Below are 18,674 nucleotides of genomic sequence, written 5' to 3'. Positions count from 1 at the left end.
GAATTTTCTTGCCACTCTTTTTGGGTGTGTTTCCCTTTTCCTGTGTCCTTTCTGTCCCTGAGTCATACCTTTTTGGTGAGTAAACTACCGTATAGTTTACTGTTAGCGGTTTTCAAAGTGACTTACTGAAATTTGCATCAGTTTCTTTTTCCAGTGAACTACTGAGTTACATTTTCACTTTTGCTTTGTAAAATAGACTGTTGAAATGTGTGCAATTTTATCTGTAGGCAAAAAATAGTTTCAAAATGGAATGAGATCTTCATAAAATTAAGACAAACCCTCAAGTAATTAATTCTTTTCTTTCTTTCTTTTTTCCAAACCGTGGTGTCTTTGAGTCCCAAGTCTCCTAACTCCACCAAAGGTGATTGGGGACTTAAAAAAAAAGATAATATAATATATTTACATATATATTAATTTATATATCGTAATCTAAGACAGCCCCTATTTTGCAGACTGTATTTTTACTAGTTTAAGATAGCAATCCTCTCTGAACTCAGCAATACTGAGGTGCTGTTAGGAATCACAAACAGATTTTAATAATAAGCATACACACCCAAGTTCTCCAGTCTTTGAAAGGCCAGGGACAGCTGATTTAAGCGCCTGGGAAATGTGACAGGTGATTGACGGTCTGAAATTGGGGGTGAGGAGGGTTAGCCTCAAAAGGCCTCACGAATTGGAGGCCAGTGAGTTATTTGGCGTTGGCCTTTAACCTCTGAGAGGCATTGCTTTTGGAAAGGGAACCGTGTTTGTTTACTGTGAGGGGCTGAGGGGGAAGGAGAGGCGGGAGCTTGTGCTTTAATAGGTGTGGGCGGCTGGGAGTCGGTTGGTGGGGGGGGGGGGCAGGGGTCCGCTCCCGCCCGCCCGCCCGGGAAGGAGGAGGCAACGCTCGGCTCCTCCGGACAGCCTGGGCCGGGGGCGCGGCGTGAGCAGCAGCGCAGTTCGGAGAGACGACCGAGGAGGCGCGGGGCAGCCACGCGGGGTAGTCCCGGGTCGGGGAAGGCCGGCTGCTCGGCGGCCGCGGCGGGCCCCCTCCTTCCCTCCCTCCCTCCTCCCTCCCGGTCCGGCCGCCGCTCTCCCGCCCCGGCGGAGCCGCGGTGGATTGTGGGCTGGGGGCTGCGGCGGCCTGGCGGCGGCCTGCGGCGCGCTCTCCGAGGACCCTGCCGCGCCGGGCCGGTGGCGTGAGGCAGGCCGCGGCGCGGGGAGCTGAGGCGCCGGGGGCGGTGGTCGCGGCGCGGCGGCGGCGGCGGCGGCGGCTCCCCTGGAGGCCGGGGATGTGGGAGAGGCGGCGGCAGCAGCGGCGGAGGCGGCGCTGCGGACCCGGGGGAAACTGCTGGCTGACAGGACACCCGGGCGAGACGTGAGGGGCCCGCCGCGGCCGCTCTGCCCCCGAGCGGCGCTGGGCTCGAGAGGGCGGCCCTGTGCTCCCGGGCCCGCCGGCCAGCAGGCGCGGGGCGGAGGCGGGAACCGGGCTCGGGCCGGCGCGCAGGGCGGCGGCGGCCGCGGAGCAGCAGTCTCGGCGCGACGTGGAGGGATGGAGGCGGCGGTGCACTAGGCCTCGTCTGGGGCTGCCGCCCGGGACCGCAGGTAGGTGCCGGCCCCGCGCTCCGCGGCCACCCTCTCCCGACCCGGTGCCCCGAGGGCCGGGACCCACCCCCTCCGGCTCCTCGGGCCCGGAGCCGGCCGAGTTTCGGCGGGCGCCGGGGCTTCCATTCTCCCCGCCACCACCACTTCCTTGTCGGCACTCCCCGGCTCCGGCCGGCGGCTGTGCCCCAGCCGCTGCAGGCGCCCGCGGGTGCCGCTCTGGACCCCTCGCCCCTCTCCCGGATCCCCGATCGGCAACTTCACCACTCCTCCAAGACGCTGAGCTCCAACTTTCCCTCTCCTCCCAGCCGGGCCCTCAGCCCCCTTCGGAGGAGCCTCCTGGAATACAATCCGAACCCTTTGGGGAATACTAACCCACAGGACAACTCGGTGTTTTGCAGTTTAAATAATTTAGTTTGTTTGTTTGTTCTTCTTCCATACTGTCTGCATGGATACAAAGGCAGGCAGGCCCTCCTTGTTCTCCGAGGGTTGTTTGGGAACTTTTGCCTGACCATAATAATTAGCCACTTGGCCTGTCCATGTGTAGTTTAGGGGTGGTATTTTTAGAATTTTGGCCTATCAAGAGTTGTGTTTTTAAAAATTCCTTTTTTTTTTTTTTTAAACCAACTTTACTTTTTGGTCTTTAGAGGCTGTTTTTACTTTCGAAGAATTAAATTGGAGTGTTTCTGTTTTCTAATTGGTTCCATTTCTGGTTTCTTAAACTCAGGACAGCTTTAACAATAAATGTTCACTGGGTAGGCGCTGTCACGATACATTATTTGTAGTATTTGGGGACATATGTGATAACTTAAACTGGATTTTGATGGCCACTCAATTTTATAAATGGGGAGTTCTAATTGGAAAGACACCTTGATTTCCCAGCAGGATGGAACAGATGGGATGATGTTTATACAGTGAGTTCCGTTTTCTAGAAGTGGCTATTGATGCTTTACACTGATCATCACTAGGTAAAATTGATCCATGTGTACCTGATAGTTGTCGTTTAGGACATTAGATGTTTACAATTTTATTGTGATTTGGCTAGTTTTAAACTGTGTTCTGGCAACCTTAGAGCTGTCAAAATAGCAGTCTGTTCACAGTAAAACTGTAAACACTATCTGTGTTTTGTTGATACTCATATAATTTGTTCTTGTATTGTTACTACAGCTTTTGGCGTTATAAAATGTTTTCAAATTTATAACTGGTAAATTCTCTAAAGTTTACCAGGAAAACAGGATTAAATTTGCATATATTTATGTTTTGGAAAAGTTAAATTTTGTTTATGAATAAGCATTTTTATTACAACCAGATCTTATATAACCTATGAAAGGACAGTTTGCAGAACCTAGTCTCAGTCACACTTCTTTCCTGTCAGGAAAGTTGGCTATAACTTTTTCTTCTTCTCTTTTAAAAGCAGCTTTATGGAGTTGACAACATACTGTAAAGCTCATCCATTTTAATCCAGTGGTATTTTGGTTTTACTTATTTTTTTTAAATGGTGCTGTAGTTGTGATCCAGGGCCTTGTGAATGATAGCAAAGCACAAGCCACCTTCCTTACAGTGTTGAGTATATTTACTGTGTGATCCTATTATTTTTGAACACCCTCTCCTTAACTCTTTAATACCTATTAACAGTTATTCCTCATTTTCTCATCTAATCTCCACCTGCTTCCAGGCAGCTACTAATCTACTTTTTATCTCAACATTTGCTTAATGTGGGTCTTTCACATAAATGATGTGAAGTCATAGCTTTTTGAAAAATTATTTTAAAATCAACTTATATTAATTATTTTTTAAATTTGAGGTCAGGTAAGCAGCTGATCTCCAGAATAAAAAAAGAATATTGTAAGCAACTGATAGACTATTTATTGGGTTGTGTCCGTATAAGGTTTGGAAAAAAAAAAAATTCCATGAATGACTTTGGTGACCTTAAGAGTTAATTTGGTGAGCTGAGGTCAGTGAAAAGTTGGAGAAAGATTTTTGCTACTGCATACTGGAATATCAAGTTGGAGAAGACCTTAAAGGTCACTGTTGGCTTACTTCCTGCTTGCCTCAACAGCAGAGACCAGAGGAAGAAATCTGAAGGGTAGGCCAGTTGACCCGGAACTGTGATGTGCGTATATAAAGTCATGAAATGGGGTTAGGGATGAGCTGGATGGATACTGGAGCTGTTTAGGTTCTTGTGTGTGTGTATTTGACCTCGTGCTATCATAACTGGGGAAGAACTGGACATTCCTCCAACATTAGGGACAAGTGCTGACAGAACTTATCTGTGCTGATGAAACCCATGTTGTAAAAAACTTTGAAAATGCTTTAAAGCACATCAAATCTGTTATTTTGAAAAGTTATTTTAAAATCAATTTACATTACTTTTTTTAAAAAATTTGGGTCAGGGAGTAAGCAGCTGAGCTCCAGAATGAAAATGAATATTGTAAATAGCTGATGGACTATTGGGTTGTGTTGTTGTAAGGTTTGGAGAAGGAGGGAAAAAGCATGAATGGTTTGGTGACCTTAAGAGTGAATTTGGTGAGCTGAGGGGCAAGTCAGTGAGAAGTTGGATCAGATCTTACATTGTTAATGTCTTTCAAGATCCACAATTTAAAAACAGTTTAAAACATTGTAATTAACAAGGCTGTTTAGAGGCTTCCCTTTTAAAGTTCTGGGGTCCTAACATCTAAAGCAATAGCTCTCCAGGCATGGTTTTGTTCTGCACAGAACTTTTGGAAGTGTCTGGAGATGATTTTGATCATCATAATAGCATCTAATGAAGGATGTTAATAAGTGTTATATAATGCATAGGTCACCCCCCACCCCCCACCCCACATTTTCTGACTACTGAATCAAAGTGTCAATAGTACTGTGGAAGCCTGTGTTCAGTATGAGTCTGGTGAGGGCTTGCTTGATCTATTGCTGTGTAGTCCAGTTGGTATTGTTAGGTGGATTAGAGAAATGCTTAAATCATCTAGCAATTCTCTTTAGCAGGGTAGCAGTTGAGGACAAAGCAAAAGGAAAGAATTTGAAATATGTAGATATTCTTGAGTCTGTTCAGTTTTAAAATCTGGAGAAAGATACCCTTTTTGGGGCTGGAGAGATGACTTTGTAGTTAAGAGGACCTGAATTTAGTTCCTAATACCCACAACTGTCTGTAATTCCAGTTCCAGGGGATCTGATGCCCTCTTCTAGCCTTCTTGGACACCAAGCAAACATGTGGTATATATATATATATATATATATACAGACACTCATACACATAAAATAAAATACATTTAAAAAAGAAAAATACCCCTTTCCCCTTAAAATGTCAGCCTTATATTGCTGGAAATTTGAACTACTGTGTTTTCAATTGTTGATTATTATTGCATAGGTTTTTGAAATTAGAAATATATGATGCCATCTTCTTTAGCAAAAGTGATCCTATCTTCACCATACTCCCCATTCACAATCCCCCCATTCCCAAATATGTAATTTTTTAAGACATTTTGAATTATTTGTGGTACCTGGCAGTAGACTCTTTCCTCCAAATCTTCTGCACATAGTGTTCGCCATTTCTAGATCTGCTTCCTGTCACTCTTTTCTCCTCCACTGGTCTGATTCAGGTTTTATCCTTCAGTTCTCGGTAAGCTGGCATTGACTTTACTTTTTTACAAATTTATTTATGTGTATGAGTGTTTTGTCTATCAGTTTTGTACCATGCATGTGTCTGGTCCCCTTAGAGACCAGAAGAAGGCATTGGATACTCTGGGAGTAGAGTTAAACAGTTGTGAGCTGCCAAGTGGGTGCTGAGAATTGAGCCTGGGTCCTCTGAAAGAGCAGCCAGTGCACTTGACCACTGAGTCATCTCTCCAGCCCCTTGGCTTTTACTTTGTATTATTTAAGATTGTTTAATCCATAGGTCAGTTAACCACACTCCCACAAATTTCTTTTCACGAATGTGTAGATGTTTCCCCTATTTTCAAACATACGTCTCCCAATTATAAGACTAGTCTACAGGATTACAGTCATGCCATCTAAGAATGTCAGCATTTCCTTGGTAGCATTATTTGACATAGACTGGACACTTAAATATTCTCAGTTGTCTACCACTTTCTCACTTCATCTTCCCTGCTCAATCACCATGAACCCTGTGGTGAGGAGCACCTTAAGAAAGAGTTCTCAGGCTGCCGAGACGCCTTTTCCTCTCCATATAAAAAATGTGCCCAGTTGCTATATATACATAACTCCTATGTTCTTGACATAGAGTATAGATGTCTATTCTTTTCAGGATGAACTCACTGCTCACATATTCAATTCTAGGACCTTCAGTCTCTTCATAAGTCCAATCCTTCCACTCCAGAAAACGTTCAGGTACCAGATCCATACTCTGTTCATCAAGCCTGTCTCCTTGAGCTGCTGCTTCTTGATTCCCCTTCATTGGCAGCCCTGTGGCCCACCTCCTTAGCAGCCTGTCTTCCATTTCAGCACTCCCTTGGCTCTGGAAAAAAAGAAAGACCTGCTCTCTAAATCTAGTAGCCTATAATATGGTCAGTCTTCATCTGACTTGACCTTACTGTCCTCAATATTTGCACACCAGAGACAGAGTAAGCCTATGAATTACTTTGGTAACTACTATAATACTTTCAGGAGGTTTTTTTTGTTTTTTTTAAAAGATTTATTTATTTATTATGTATACAGAAGAGGGCGCCAGATCTCATTACAGATGGTTGTGAGCCACCATGTGGTTGCTGGGACTTGAACTCAGGACCTCTGGAAGAGCAGTCAGTGCTCTTAATCTCTGAGCCATTTCTCCAGCCCCTGTTAGGAGTTTTTGACGGGTGCTATAGAAAAAAAAGGATATCACTTTCATTTTGAATATTACTTAATTTTAATTTTAAAATTATAAATTATATAATAATTTTTCCTGAAAAGGATGCCATATGAATTGTCATTTATTTTATCAGCGTTCAGATCCTCAGGTCTCACTTAAAGAGTAGATGCCAGGTAGGCACAGAGAGGAGATCCCCAAAGCAAGCTGGTTAGGGAGACTTGCCACATCAGTGACCTCTGGGTTTGATTGACAGGCCCTGCCTGCCTCAGCGAGTAAGATGGAAGAGCAGTGGCTGATGATTCCTGACATCAACCTTGGGCTTCTATTTTCTCACACACATGAATGTACCGTCACACACATATGTCAACACATGCACAACAAACGTGAAAATGGAAAAAGACAACTTTCATTTCCAGTATAATTATTTATAATTTATTCTATCCATCATTATCTCTTGTTATTTTTTCCCTTTTATTGAAAATAGATATTTTTCCTCAGATAATATATGCTGATGACTGTTTCTCCCTCCTTCTGCTCCTCCCAGTTCCTGCCTGATTCATCCTGATCGGCTGATCCACCCTTTCTGTCTCTTATTAGAAAACAAGCTTCTGCTGGGTGGTGGTGGCACACACCTTTAATCTCAGCACTCGGGAGGCAGAGGCAGGTGGATCTCTGCGAGTTCAAAGCCAGCCTGGTCTACAGAGCGAGATCTAGGACAAGCAGGGCTACACAGAGAAACCATGTCTCAACCCCCCCCCCCCAAAAAAAAACCAAGCTTCGAAGAGATAATAATAAAATATATTGTAATAAAACAAAAGCCAAACCATTGGAACTGAACAAAATAAGCAGAAGGAAAAGAGCCCAAGAAAGGGCACAAGAAGCAGAGCCCACTCTTTTCCACGCTCAGGCAAACGTAGACTGGTGTGGGCCTGTGTGGGCCTGTGTCTGCTGCTCAGTCTCTGGATTCATAGGAGCTCTGACCATGGTGACTTGGAGGACCTTGCTTTCCTGGTGTCCTCCATCCCTCTTACCTGCTTCTGTTCCTCTTTCACAGGGTTCCCTCACTTAGGGCTGAGTGTTCCCAGGTCTGTTACTCTGTATAATGTCTGTTGTGGGTCTCCATATGTGTTCCCGTCTGCTGTAAAAGGAGGCTTCTCTGATGAGCAGGACACTGGTCTATGTGCAGAGCAGAATGTCATTAGAGTCATTTTATTGCTACGTTCTTTAGGACAGTAGTGTTTGGTTTTCCCTAGGTCCTGGGCTAGCTTGTCCCTGGTTCTTGGTCACCCAGCAGTGTGGGGTATAGGTTCCCTCTCCTGGAGTGGGCCTCAGTCAGATCAGACATTGCCTGGTGACTCCCACCACCTCCTGTGCTGCCATTGCCCTGGATCACTGTCGGTGAAAGGGTCTGTGGCTGGTTGGTGCTGACATTGCAGGTGTGCAGCACAGTACCCAGCTGATCACTAGTGTTTCTTGAGAGCCGTGTCATTATAGTTAACTATTAGCTTCAGTATTAAATCCCACGTGGTACGTGTGATGAGCAGTTGAATCGGAAGTACTATAGGGTTAGCAGGTTCTTCCTGTTGGTGAGTTTTAGGTAGTGTAGAGTATTGTTATTTGTGTCTCAATTCCATGAAAGAAACTTCACCTATGCCATTTATAAGAAATTAGTCTTAGAAATTCTAAAAAATGTGGGAAGTACTTCTTAGAACATGAAATATTTTAAGAATTTTGTAGGTGAACCTCAAGAAACCAACTAAAGGTGAGATTAAAGAAAAAATATGGAGAGAAGAGGTGGGCAGAGGGCTTCTGTTGAAAAATACCTCTCCTGACTCCTGCCAAACTGTTTGGTAGGACATTTGTAGATGAACAGTCTTATTAAATAAGAAACACAGAGCCAAGTGCAGAGTTAAAAGCCCAAGAGGTCCTTTGCTGAGGGGAAGGACAGCAGCAGCAGTGAGGGTAAGAAAGGGTTTTTAGCTCTGAGCTATTGCTCTGACCTCTTTTAAGGGCTTTTAACTCTGTAATTGGCTCTGTTTCTTATTTAATAAGACTGTTCATCTACAGACATTGCAAGTGTAGTTATTTATTCTTTTCTTATATGTGTCAGTTAATTCTAAGTTTGTGGAAATCAGGTTTGCTACTTTTTGCCTTTTTTTTTTTAAGCAGTGAGAATTGACCTTACTCATCCTTACTGCTCTTCCTCCATCCCTTAAATTCTTCCTAAATTTAAATTTAAAATTGTATTTAAATAGTTAGCACTGTCTAGCTCAGTGGGGGTGGGGATCTCAACTTTATAATCTTTTTAAATTACAAATAGGCATGTGATGAAAGATGATTGTATAAGTCAGTTATTTCACATTCAGGACACATCTATTGTTGAAAGCAGTAGGATGTTTGCCCATCGTAACTTGTTTTCCTGGTTTGAGTGGAGGATTGCCTCTTTGCTCAGAAGAATACAGTCCATGTGCACACTGATGGACGTGTGCACTGTATTAACCTGAAGGAAGAGTCCAGTCCTAGTCTTCTAGAGTTCTTTCTAGATTAGATGTGAGTAGACATAGCCAGGTGTGGTGGTCCATGCCCATGCTCTAGATGCTAGGGAGACTGAGGCTGGCAGTTTGTAAGTTCTAGGCCAGCTTATGTTAAAAGTGCTCATGGTCAACTTGGGCTACTTAGTGAGACTGTCTCAAAAAGCTCCGCCCCAAAGGGAAAACATAAATAATGGTTGTTAGAGTAAAATTAATTTATTTTTTAACTGGAGCGACAGTGTGATGTAGAACCAAGCATGGAATTTAGATCAGAAAGTCTGAATTCACATCCTATAGTCATAATTACTTACCTAAATATTTTAAAACCAAGTTTCTTCTGAACCTATTTCTTTTACTATATAATGGAAATCATAAATGCATTTATGAGATTGTTTTGAAGATCAGCAAAATAATCTGAAGGGAGGCAATCAGTTATGAACTATATAGTGTTTAGTAAAATTCTGATGATGATAACAATTTTTACTGTTTTTAGATTGCTTCCTTTCATGACATCTTTGTTTTATTCATTAATAATACGTACCTTACCTCCTTTTTGATGTGAGACTTCAGAAAACCCTTAGAACTAGATGTGGAAGTGAAGCAGTCTAGTTTTTGTCTCAGCTGATCTCTTTCCTAACTCCCCAGGATAAAAACATTTGATACAGGAGTAGGATGTGAAGCAACTACCTCTTGGAGGTCAGTTTGCTGGCTTGTTGCCTAGTCCTGTCTTGATCTCAGGTTGGGGCGTAAGCCTAGTGCCTCATAACCCCTGGGTCTGTTGATTTGCTCTTTCTCTCCTTCCCCATTCCGAGGCTCCTCATTGCTTTCCAGCACTCCCCCTCTTCTTTGTATGGGCAGGCAGTGAGACTCTTTGCTGTGATTGGCTGCTTTTCTTCCTTGGCTTTGCTCTTTCTTGTCTCCATACCCACCCTCACCTACAGTCTCAAGACTGGAACTAAACAAAGAAATGGAAACCATGTTGTTAAAGTGTAAATGTTTGCATGGGGAAGTATGAATGCCAATCTTTTCTTGTTATTTAAAACTTAGATGTGTACAGTATTAGCAGTAGTAGTTGAGGTTATTTATTGTCTTCCATGTTCCAATTATTGTGTCATGAGCTTACAAAAGATACTTAAACCTTACAACATTCCTGTGTGTTACTTCCTTTTGTAAATGAGGACACTGAAATGTCTGGAGGTGAGAAAGCTATCAGATGTCATACAGCTAGCAAATGATAAATGTCTAAGTCTGTGTGGCCAGTTTTCTTAAGCATTGTATTTTGTTTCAGGAAAGATAGCTGGAATCAACTTTTAGAAAGTCAAGTACTATTATATAAGATATTACGGACTTAGGTTTTAATATTATATTTGAATATATATGAATCCATGGGAGCCATTGTTAATGGCATGTGTAGGCTTACCTAACTTTCCATAGTAATCATTTATTTGTTCATCTAGTGAATGTTCATGAAGTCTATAAATTGCTTAGTCTTAGTGCTAGGTGTAGTACAGGTCAGTAAATGAGGCAAATGTAAGTTGTTGTAGTATAGTGAGTGGGGAAGGCAGGAAACAAATAAGTCCCCTGTAACATGAAAAAGTACTGTGAAGATCACAAAGTACTAGTTTGCATCAGAGGGATGAAGGGCTGGATGATATGTTTAGAAATGGGACAGTTGTCAGGAGAGATCTGTTATCCCACTAGGCAGAGTAAAATCACGGTTCACGCTCTCTTGTGTCTCCTGTACATTGTGCATTGTCACAGAATGGTTTCTTATATGAAAGAATTGGCTGGATGGGTCTTTTTATGATACCGCAAGTGAGGCTTTTGAAATAGAAGCTGAATCTTCTTTTGCAGACAGGGTCTTGCTCTGTAGCCCAGGCTGGCCTCAACTTTTAGTCTTTCTTCAGCTCCCCAAACGCTGTAATTCACCTGACTTTGAACATTGTTTGTTCCTTCATGTCTTCATTGGTCCCAGCTCAGTCTTGGCAGTCTGACTTTCACTCCATTGTTGACTGGACAGTGCTTTCGGGTATGAGTTGTGATTTCCTGATGGCCAAGCTCAAGGGTTTTTTTTACTGGTGCGTTTTGGTCTGATAGTTTTTTTCTTGCTTTTTCTTCCACCTTTAAAAATGTTTATTTCTGAGTGTGTGTGCGTGTGCGTGTGTGTGTGCGCGCGTGCGCGCACACACGCTCATGCACATGCATGCGTGCATGTGCAAATTTTTTACACACACACACACACACACACACACACACGGGGATATTTGTGCACATCTGCTGTTTGTGTGTGTCATGTGCTCACAGAGGCCGGATGAGGGTGTTGGATCCCCTGGACCTGGAGTCAGAGGCCATCCTGGTCTACAGAACTAGCCAGGGCATTTGTTATCAGAATTGACAATGGTATCCTTCACTGAGTGCCTCTTTCTGATGGAGTAAATTTACTTGAATGGTTGAGTGGATTAGTGAGTCATTTTATCTTGTTTTGACTAAAGGAATTCTAATAAATTATTCAGTGAACCTGCATTTGTGTGTGTGTGTGTGTGTGTGTGTGTGTGTGTGTGTGTGTGTGTATGTGAAGGAGAAGTTCCCAAATTTGCTTATGGCATATGACTAACAGTAGTATTTAGCAAAACAGATAGTTTAACAATGTGCTTTGTTTCTTTGTGTGTTCACATGTAAATATGTATGTATGCATAGCATATGTATGTATGAATGTATGTATGTATGTACGTGCATGCATGTGGAAGCCTTGGGTATTGTTCCTCTGGTACCACCAACCTTTTAGAATTGAGGTAGTAGTGTCTCTCATTGGTCTGGAATTCACCAAGTAAGCTAGGCTGACTGGCTAGAGAGCCCAAGATTCTCCGAGTTTATCACTGTGTACTGAGATTACAAGTGCACACTACCATGCCCATCTCTTTTCTTAATGTAGGTTTTAAGAATGTAGGTTTTTCAGCACTTTACTGACTGAGCTATGCTCCTGGTCCCTGTAGTCTTATTATTAATATAATATTGTTAATTGGTTAGTTATACTATAGCTAATTAATCATTTCTTCTAAATTAAGAGTTTGTTTTAACTTTTTTACTTTTAAAAATACCAAGATTATTATTATATTTACAGTAGTAAAGATTGAACCTAAGGTCTCCATGCATGCCAATTAAGTACTGTACTACTGAATCATGTCCCCATGTGCTGGCTAGTTTTCTGTCTACTGTACACAAGCTAAGAACATCTGGGAACAGGAAACCTCAGTTTATAAAATACTTTTATCAGATTGACCTGCAGGCAAGCCTGGGGATCATTTTCTTGGTTAATGATTAGTGCGGGAGGGCTCAGCCCACTGTGGTCCCGGGTTGTATAGGAAAGCAGCCTGATCAAGCCATAGGAACAAGCCAGTAAGCAGCGGTCCTCCAGGATCTCTGTTCCAGTTTCCTGCCTCAGGTTCCCTCAGTGATGGACTGTGGCTGAGATGTATGAGCTAAATAAATCCTTTCCTCTCTAGTTGCTCTTGGTCACAGTCTTTATCACAGCAATAGAAAGTAAACCAGAACACTTACACCTTTTTTTTTTACTTTTTATTTTTGGACTGGGTATGTATTGGTGAAATTATTAAGGCCATTCCACATAGTTAAAAGGGAGGTTTATTTTGTGGGGTAACTTACAAATGAAGGGGTAGATTGTAGGGTCTGGCAAAGGTATGGCGCAGTCCGGCAGTGTTCTCTGGAGAACTCTGCTCGGTCTACCTCCAGCGTCCAGGGTCCTGGAACCAAGAGAGCCCTCCTCTCTATCCTGGGTCTTCTGCTTCCTCTCTCAGCCCTGCCTTGTGGGTGTGACCATCACCGAAGCCTCAATGGGGGTTGGAACTTCCAGGCCAAGGCTGGGATGGCGACCCACTCCAGGTATGGTAGCATAATAACATAAGTGGGCCTTGACGTTTCAATCCTCCTGTCTTAGCCTCGCTGGTGTCAAACCGAGACCATGGCCACTCTAAGTTATGCTTGGGAGGAAGGTTTTTATTGTAGATAGGAGGGTGAGTACAGCTAGAGGCAACTCGGAGAGTCCAGAGCAGGCAAAGACAGTAGTAGACTGAACATTGCCAGCAGATAGCATGGTCATGAGGGGAGAGACGGGAGAGCGAGAGAGGAAGAGAAGATGACTATAAAGAAGGAGGGGCCAAGAGAGCGAGCATAGATGAAAGAAAGAGCAGGGTTATAAGGGAACTGCCGGGAGGGAAGATGGTGAGCTGGAGAAGTTTAGGGTTAGGGCAGGGTGAGAAGAGCCAGGATGCCAGCATGGGCTGTGAAATGTTTAACAGGTACTTGTGATACTGAGTATTGCTAGAAATCCACAGAGTCTATATAACAGGCAAAGGAATTGATTAGAAGATAAAAGTCACTACAGCCTGAAAAATCGAGCTGTGGTCCATGCTGATCTGCCTGGTCCACCTCAGCATCCAAACCATGAGGGAGCAAAGAGAGCGCTGTGTATGTGCATCCCAGGTCTTAAGGGTCCCCGAGCAACCACGCCTCAGGGGCATGTACTTCAGGGTCATAGGCAGGGGTAGCAGTTACCTGCTGCCTCTATAAAGACATTGCTTTAAGGTCATAATCAGAACAGCTCTCCACCACAACTGAGGGGGCCTGGAGGCCAGTGTGGGCTTTAGTATGCTGATAGTTCACAGATAGCCATTTGTCCTGAATTTCTTTTAGACTTGACACCTGGCTGCCGAGATTATAGGCCAATGTTGAAATTATTTTTATTCACATTTTCAAATATGTATATGTTTGTTTTCTTTAGCTGTGTAATCTAGAAATGAAACTTGGACCTTTTAAGGGAGAAGATGGTATAAGTGTTTTAGAAGGGCACAGCCTTCTCCAAGACAAAGTATCCTAGATATCATCCTAAAGGACAATTAGGCCCCCTTTTCTGCAAGAGTTTATTCACAGGAAATAAGGAATGAGACAATAAAAAAGGAAGACAAGTTAATATTCAATTGTAAAAGTCTTGAGTACCGCTTAATGAAATTTGAGATTTGTTTGGGGAGTAATAATTTATAAAAGTTTATGAGATGAAGTATAATAGGGTGAAAACTTAGATAAATCCTAAAACTCTACACAGAGTAGTTTAGACTGGAAGCAGAGAGACTGCAGAAGTCCATAGAATGACAGGATGGGCAGTTTAGATTGTACAGTAAGGTATCACTTGTGATGACTAGGAGAAAGGGAATTAATTCAATTCTACCAAGTAAGTTCAGTGTATTTGCCCCATAGAAATGGAGGACACATGAGAACGGAGGATGATGAAAATGCCTTAATGAAGCCCGTTAGTTTGCATGCTGACATGAACAGTATATAGCTGTGTTGTAGCTGCTCTAATAAGATGTTTGTGTAGATTCAAAATAGTAGGTAAGAGAAGCAAAATGGACTTCCTTTGTTAGCTTATGTATAATAGGCACTTGTATGGATAATTTCAAGTTGACTCTAAAGATCTTTGTGTTATCTGTAGTTTCTCTAGGCAGTAACTACTACAGTGTAGAAGGAAATAACTTACATGCTATCTAGGTAATGTTCATAATACATTGTGGCTGTTTCCTCATCTTTTAGGGAATACCAATTTCTGTATATGATAAAATTCTTTTGTCACATAAACTTTGAAACTTTTTGATAGGTTTTTCCATATTTGAAGTTATCCAACAATGCCACCTTGAGATAGATTAATAATGATTAAAAATTGAGTAGTTCCCAATACTTACATTTTGTACTAATTAATATTTTACAGATATGTAGTTTCCTTCCCTCAAATTTTTTTCTTTGAAAATTCTCATTTGAAAAAACAAAAGAATATGTAATTCTCAATATATTTTATTTATTTTGTTTTTATATTTTGTCAAATTTGTTACAAAAATTTTTTGCTCAGTAATTTAAAAATAAATTGCAGGGCGGGTGGTGGTGGCGCACGCCTTTAATCCCAGCACTCAGGAGGCAGAGCCAGGCGGATCTCTGTGAGTTTGAGGCCAGCCTGGTCTACCAAGTGAGTTCCAGGAAAGGCGCAAAGCTACACAGAGAGACCCTGTCTCGAAAAAACCAAAAAAAAATAAAATAAAATAAAAAATAAATAAATTGCAGATAGTGAATATATCACTTCTAAATCTTTAATGCTAAGCATAAAGACATTTCTGATATTTTCAATACTGTTAATACAACTAAGAAAATCAATGATTTCAAAATACCATCCAATAGCCAATTCATATTAAAAGTTCCAAGCCATTTTATAAGAACAGGATTCAGTCAAGTATAACTGTTTTTAGTTGTTACCTCTTTTTTAATTTAGTCTAGAATGACTTGATAAAATAATAACCAGACCAGTTTTCTTATATAATTCCTTATGTTTTGATTTATTGTTTACCCCTTATAAGGTTTAAACCTTACTCACCTGTTCCTCTTTTTCTTGTCAACTGAAAGCTAGGTCTTTAGTAGTTGGTCTGTAGTTGTACCTTTAGAGACTCCATAGTCTGTTTATTTTTTTTTAGCAGTGTCTTCTTTCCTTCCTCCCTCCCTTCTTTCCTTCCTCCCTCCCTCCCTCCCTTTCTCGTTCCCTCCCTCTCTCCCTCCCTTCTCCTATCTCTGTAGACCAGCTGGCTGTGAACTCAGAGATCTGCCTGCTTCTGCCTCCCAAGTGCTGAGATTAAAGGCATGTGCCCCACAATGCAGAATTTTTTACTGTCTTAAGTAGATGGGGTGGTTGACTGGTTGTGTTTCGTGTACTAAAAGTGCTGAGACAGATATTCTGGTAACCTTGAGAAATACAGTTTTTAGCAAACTGGAAGTCTGAGTGGATGAGCTATTTGCTGTGGGTTTTAGTTTTGCATCTCTGTTTCTTACGACTCTTCAAAAAAAAAAAAAGATTTAGTTTCTTTCTTTCTTTCTTTCTTTCTTTCTTTTTTTTTTTTTTTGTTTGTTTGTTTGTTTGTTTTCCGAGGCAGGGTTTCTCTGTGTAGCTTTGCGCCTTTCCTGGATCTTGCTCTGTAGCCCCAGGCTGGCCTCTAACTCACAAAGATCTGCCTGCCTCTGCCTCCCGAGTGCTGGGGTTAAAGGCGTGTGCCACCACCTAGTTTCTTTAGTAATGTGCATGAGTGTTTTGTCTTCACGTATGTCAGTGTACTATGTATGTGCAGTACCTGTGGAGGGTGTTGGATCCTCAGGAGCTGGAGTTTCAGATGGTTGTGAGCTGCCATGTGGATACTGGGAACTGAACCCAGGGCCTCTGCAAGTGCAGCCAGTGCTGATAACCACTGAACCGTCTCTCCAACGAACGCCCCATAGTTCCGATTCTTTCCCATTTGCCAGGTTTCCACCTTGTTTTTTGTTTTTGTTTTAATTTGTTATAGTATATTGAAGCATGATCCTAATTAGTCTTACCAAACAGAAACCCATAGTCAGATATTAGGGTGAAAGCTGAAAGATCAGAGAAGCAAAGAAGCAGTCACAGTCAGTTCTTACCTCTCAGAATCCTCAGACCGAATTGGGGAGGGAGGGACTGGTTCAATCTTGTGTAGCTCAGGGTGGCCTTGAACTCCTGATCTTCTTGCTTCCTCCTCCCAAGTGCTGTGATTAAAAGTGTGTGCCACCACTGCCTGGCCTCTATGGTTGACTAGGGCTAGCTCTGCCCTCTGATCTTCAGGCAAGCTTTATTTGTCAGAACACAAACAAAATATCACACAACAGCACATAATTTTGGGGGCCCTGTTATACATATCTCTAGTATAAGGTAACTTAAATTAGATAATCTCTAAATATTTCATAACAAAACAATCAAATAATATTTCTTTGGCCCTGAGTTGCAATGTTTCATTTATAGTTTTTCCTAATGATCTTATGATAATTACTATGTTTCAGTTATATAATATGAATAATATATAATTATAATAGCTAATCTGTGAACACTAACATTGAGATAGCATTAAACTTTACATGTATATATGCCCATAATTTTTCAGATATATTTGAGATAGTCTTTTTCATCTATTTTATAGATGAGGAAAGGCACACATAGGTTAAGGAATTTCATATGGTTATGCTGTTGAGGTCTGGAGAGGAGATCTGAACCCAACAAAATAGACTTAAAACTTTATGCACTCTAGCCACTTTGGTAGTGTGTCATTATTGTCATCTTGTTGAATGAATGGCATGTCTCATCTTTAATATTTTGGTTACAGAATGTTATGTATTTGTACTTTTATAAGTAAGAATGTTCACCTGTGGGATTTCTTTTTCAAACAAGAAAAAATAAGTTTCTTAGCAAACCAAATGTTCTGAACAACTTTCATAATTAAACACAGATTGTTGTTGGTTGGTTTTGGTCTTTTGGGGATCCACCACCCAGCTCCCAAATAAATCATACATGGAGGCTTCTTTTTACTTACAAGTGCCTGGCCTTAGCTTGGCTTGTTTCTTGCCACTTTTCTTAACTTAAATTATCCCATCTACCTTCTGTCTCTGGGATTTTCCTGTTCTTACTTCTGTAAATCTTACTCTTTGTGACTTGCTGTGTAGCTGAGTGGCTGGCCCCTAGTGTTCTCCTCCTCTGGCTACTCTTCCTTTTTTTTCTCCTCTCAGACTTCTCCTTCTATGTTTTTTCTGCCTGCGAGCCTCACCTATCCTTTCTCTCCTGCCTTGCTATTGGCCATTCAGTTCTTTATTAGACCAGTCAGGCGGTTTAGACAGGCAAAGTAACACAGCATAGTAAAAAACTACAACATAAACAGAAGTAACACCATAAAATAATATTCTACAACAACAGATATTCAAGTATTTACTCTTGGAGGGCTTTTGAAAAACTTCTACCAGTTTTGAAAGGCTTATTTGCAATGTTCATTATGTCTATAAATAGATTAATTATTATTTGTTTCTTATTTTTAGTTGAGTGGTGATTTTATGCAATGGCTTCAAGCCACAGATCTTCTCCAGTGCCTCAAGGAAGCAGCAGTGATGGTTTCTTTAGAAAAGAGGTAGACCCAGCAAAACATGTTCGACCTGTGCAGTCACTGCCAGATGTGTGTCCCCAGGAACCCACAGGTAATTTCTTTTGAGGATTTTTCTGATGATTTGTGTTATCAGTAAAAGTGCAGTCATATTTCATATACTTAACCTTAAAGGAGTAAATTTTATAATGCTAAAAAACCCAAACTATACAAGTGATTGGGAAATTAGGATATAGTTGTTCATGAATTTCCATTAAAGGAGTTAACTGGAAAATTATTGAAAATGGAGGAGCAGATTGAAAGCTATTTAGTTAAAATGTAGTATAATCAATCCTTATTATTTGTAGATTCTGTATTTAAAAATATTCCTATTCCCTAAAATGTATTTTAACTCCATTGTTAAATATTAGTTGTACTTTGGTGGTATTTGTAGATGTGTACAGAGCAGTAAAAAAAAAAAAAAAAATTGAGTTGCCTAATACAGGTGTTCCCAACTGCAAGTGCTCAACCTTCTTGTTTCAGCTCCTAGCAATGAATATTCTTTTTTTTTTTCCCCCCGAGACGGTTTCTCTGTGTAGCTTTGGTGCCTTTCCTGGATCTCACTCTGTAGCCCAGGCTGGCCTCAAACTCACAGAGATCCGCCTGCATCTGCCTCCTGAGTGCATGCACCACCACCACCTGGCCACCGCCACCTGGCCCACGAATATTCTTTATGCAGCCTACTTACTGTTACGCATTTGCTTTTTTGTTGTTACTTTGTTGGAGGCATTGTTGTTT

At 41.7% G+C, this 18,674-nt stretch overlaps 1 protein-coding gene across 1 annotated transcript in view; it reads left to right on the top strand.

The window, feature by feature from the left end:
- The first annotated feature begins 864 nt into the window (after positions 1–864).
- Positions 865–18,674, top strand: part of Vps54 (VPS54 subunit of GARP complex) — a 91,373-nt gene continuing 73,563 nt past the window's right edge. Inside the window, exons 1-2 of the mRNA XM_036201333.1 lie at positions 865–1,584; positions 17,836–17,991. Of these exons, the coding sequence (XP_036057226.1) occupies positions 17,856–17,991 (136 nt within the window). The 5' untranslated portion in view covers positions 865–1,584; positions 17,836–17,855. The remainder of the gene's footprint in view (positions 1,585–17,835; positions 17,992–18,674) is intronic.

The sequence above is a fragment of the Onychomys torridus genome, chromosome 10 (genome assembly GCF_903995425.1).
Source record: "Onychomys torridus chromosome 10, mOncTor1.1, whole genome shotgun sequence".
Taxonomy (NCBI): Eukaryota; Metazoa; Chordata; class Mammalia; order Rodentia; family Cricetidae; genus Onychomys; species Onychomys torridus.
This window is presented reverse-complemented; position numbering and strand designations above follow the sequence as displayed.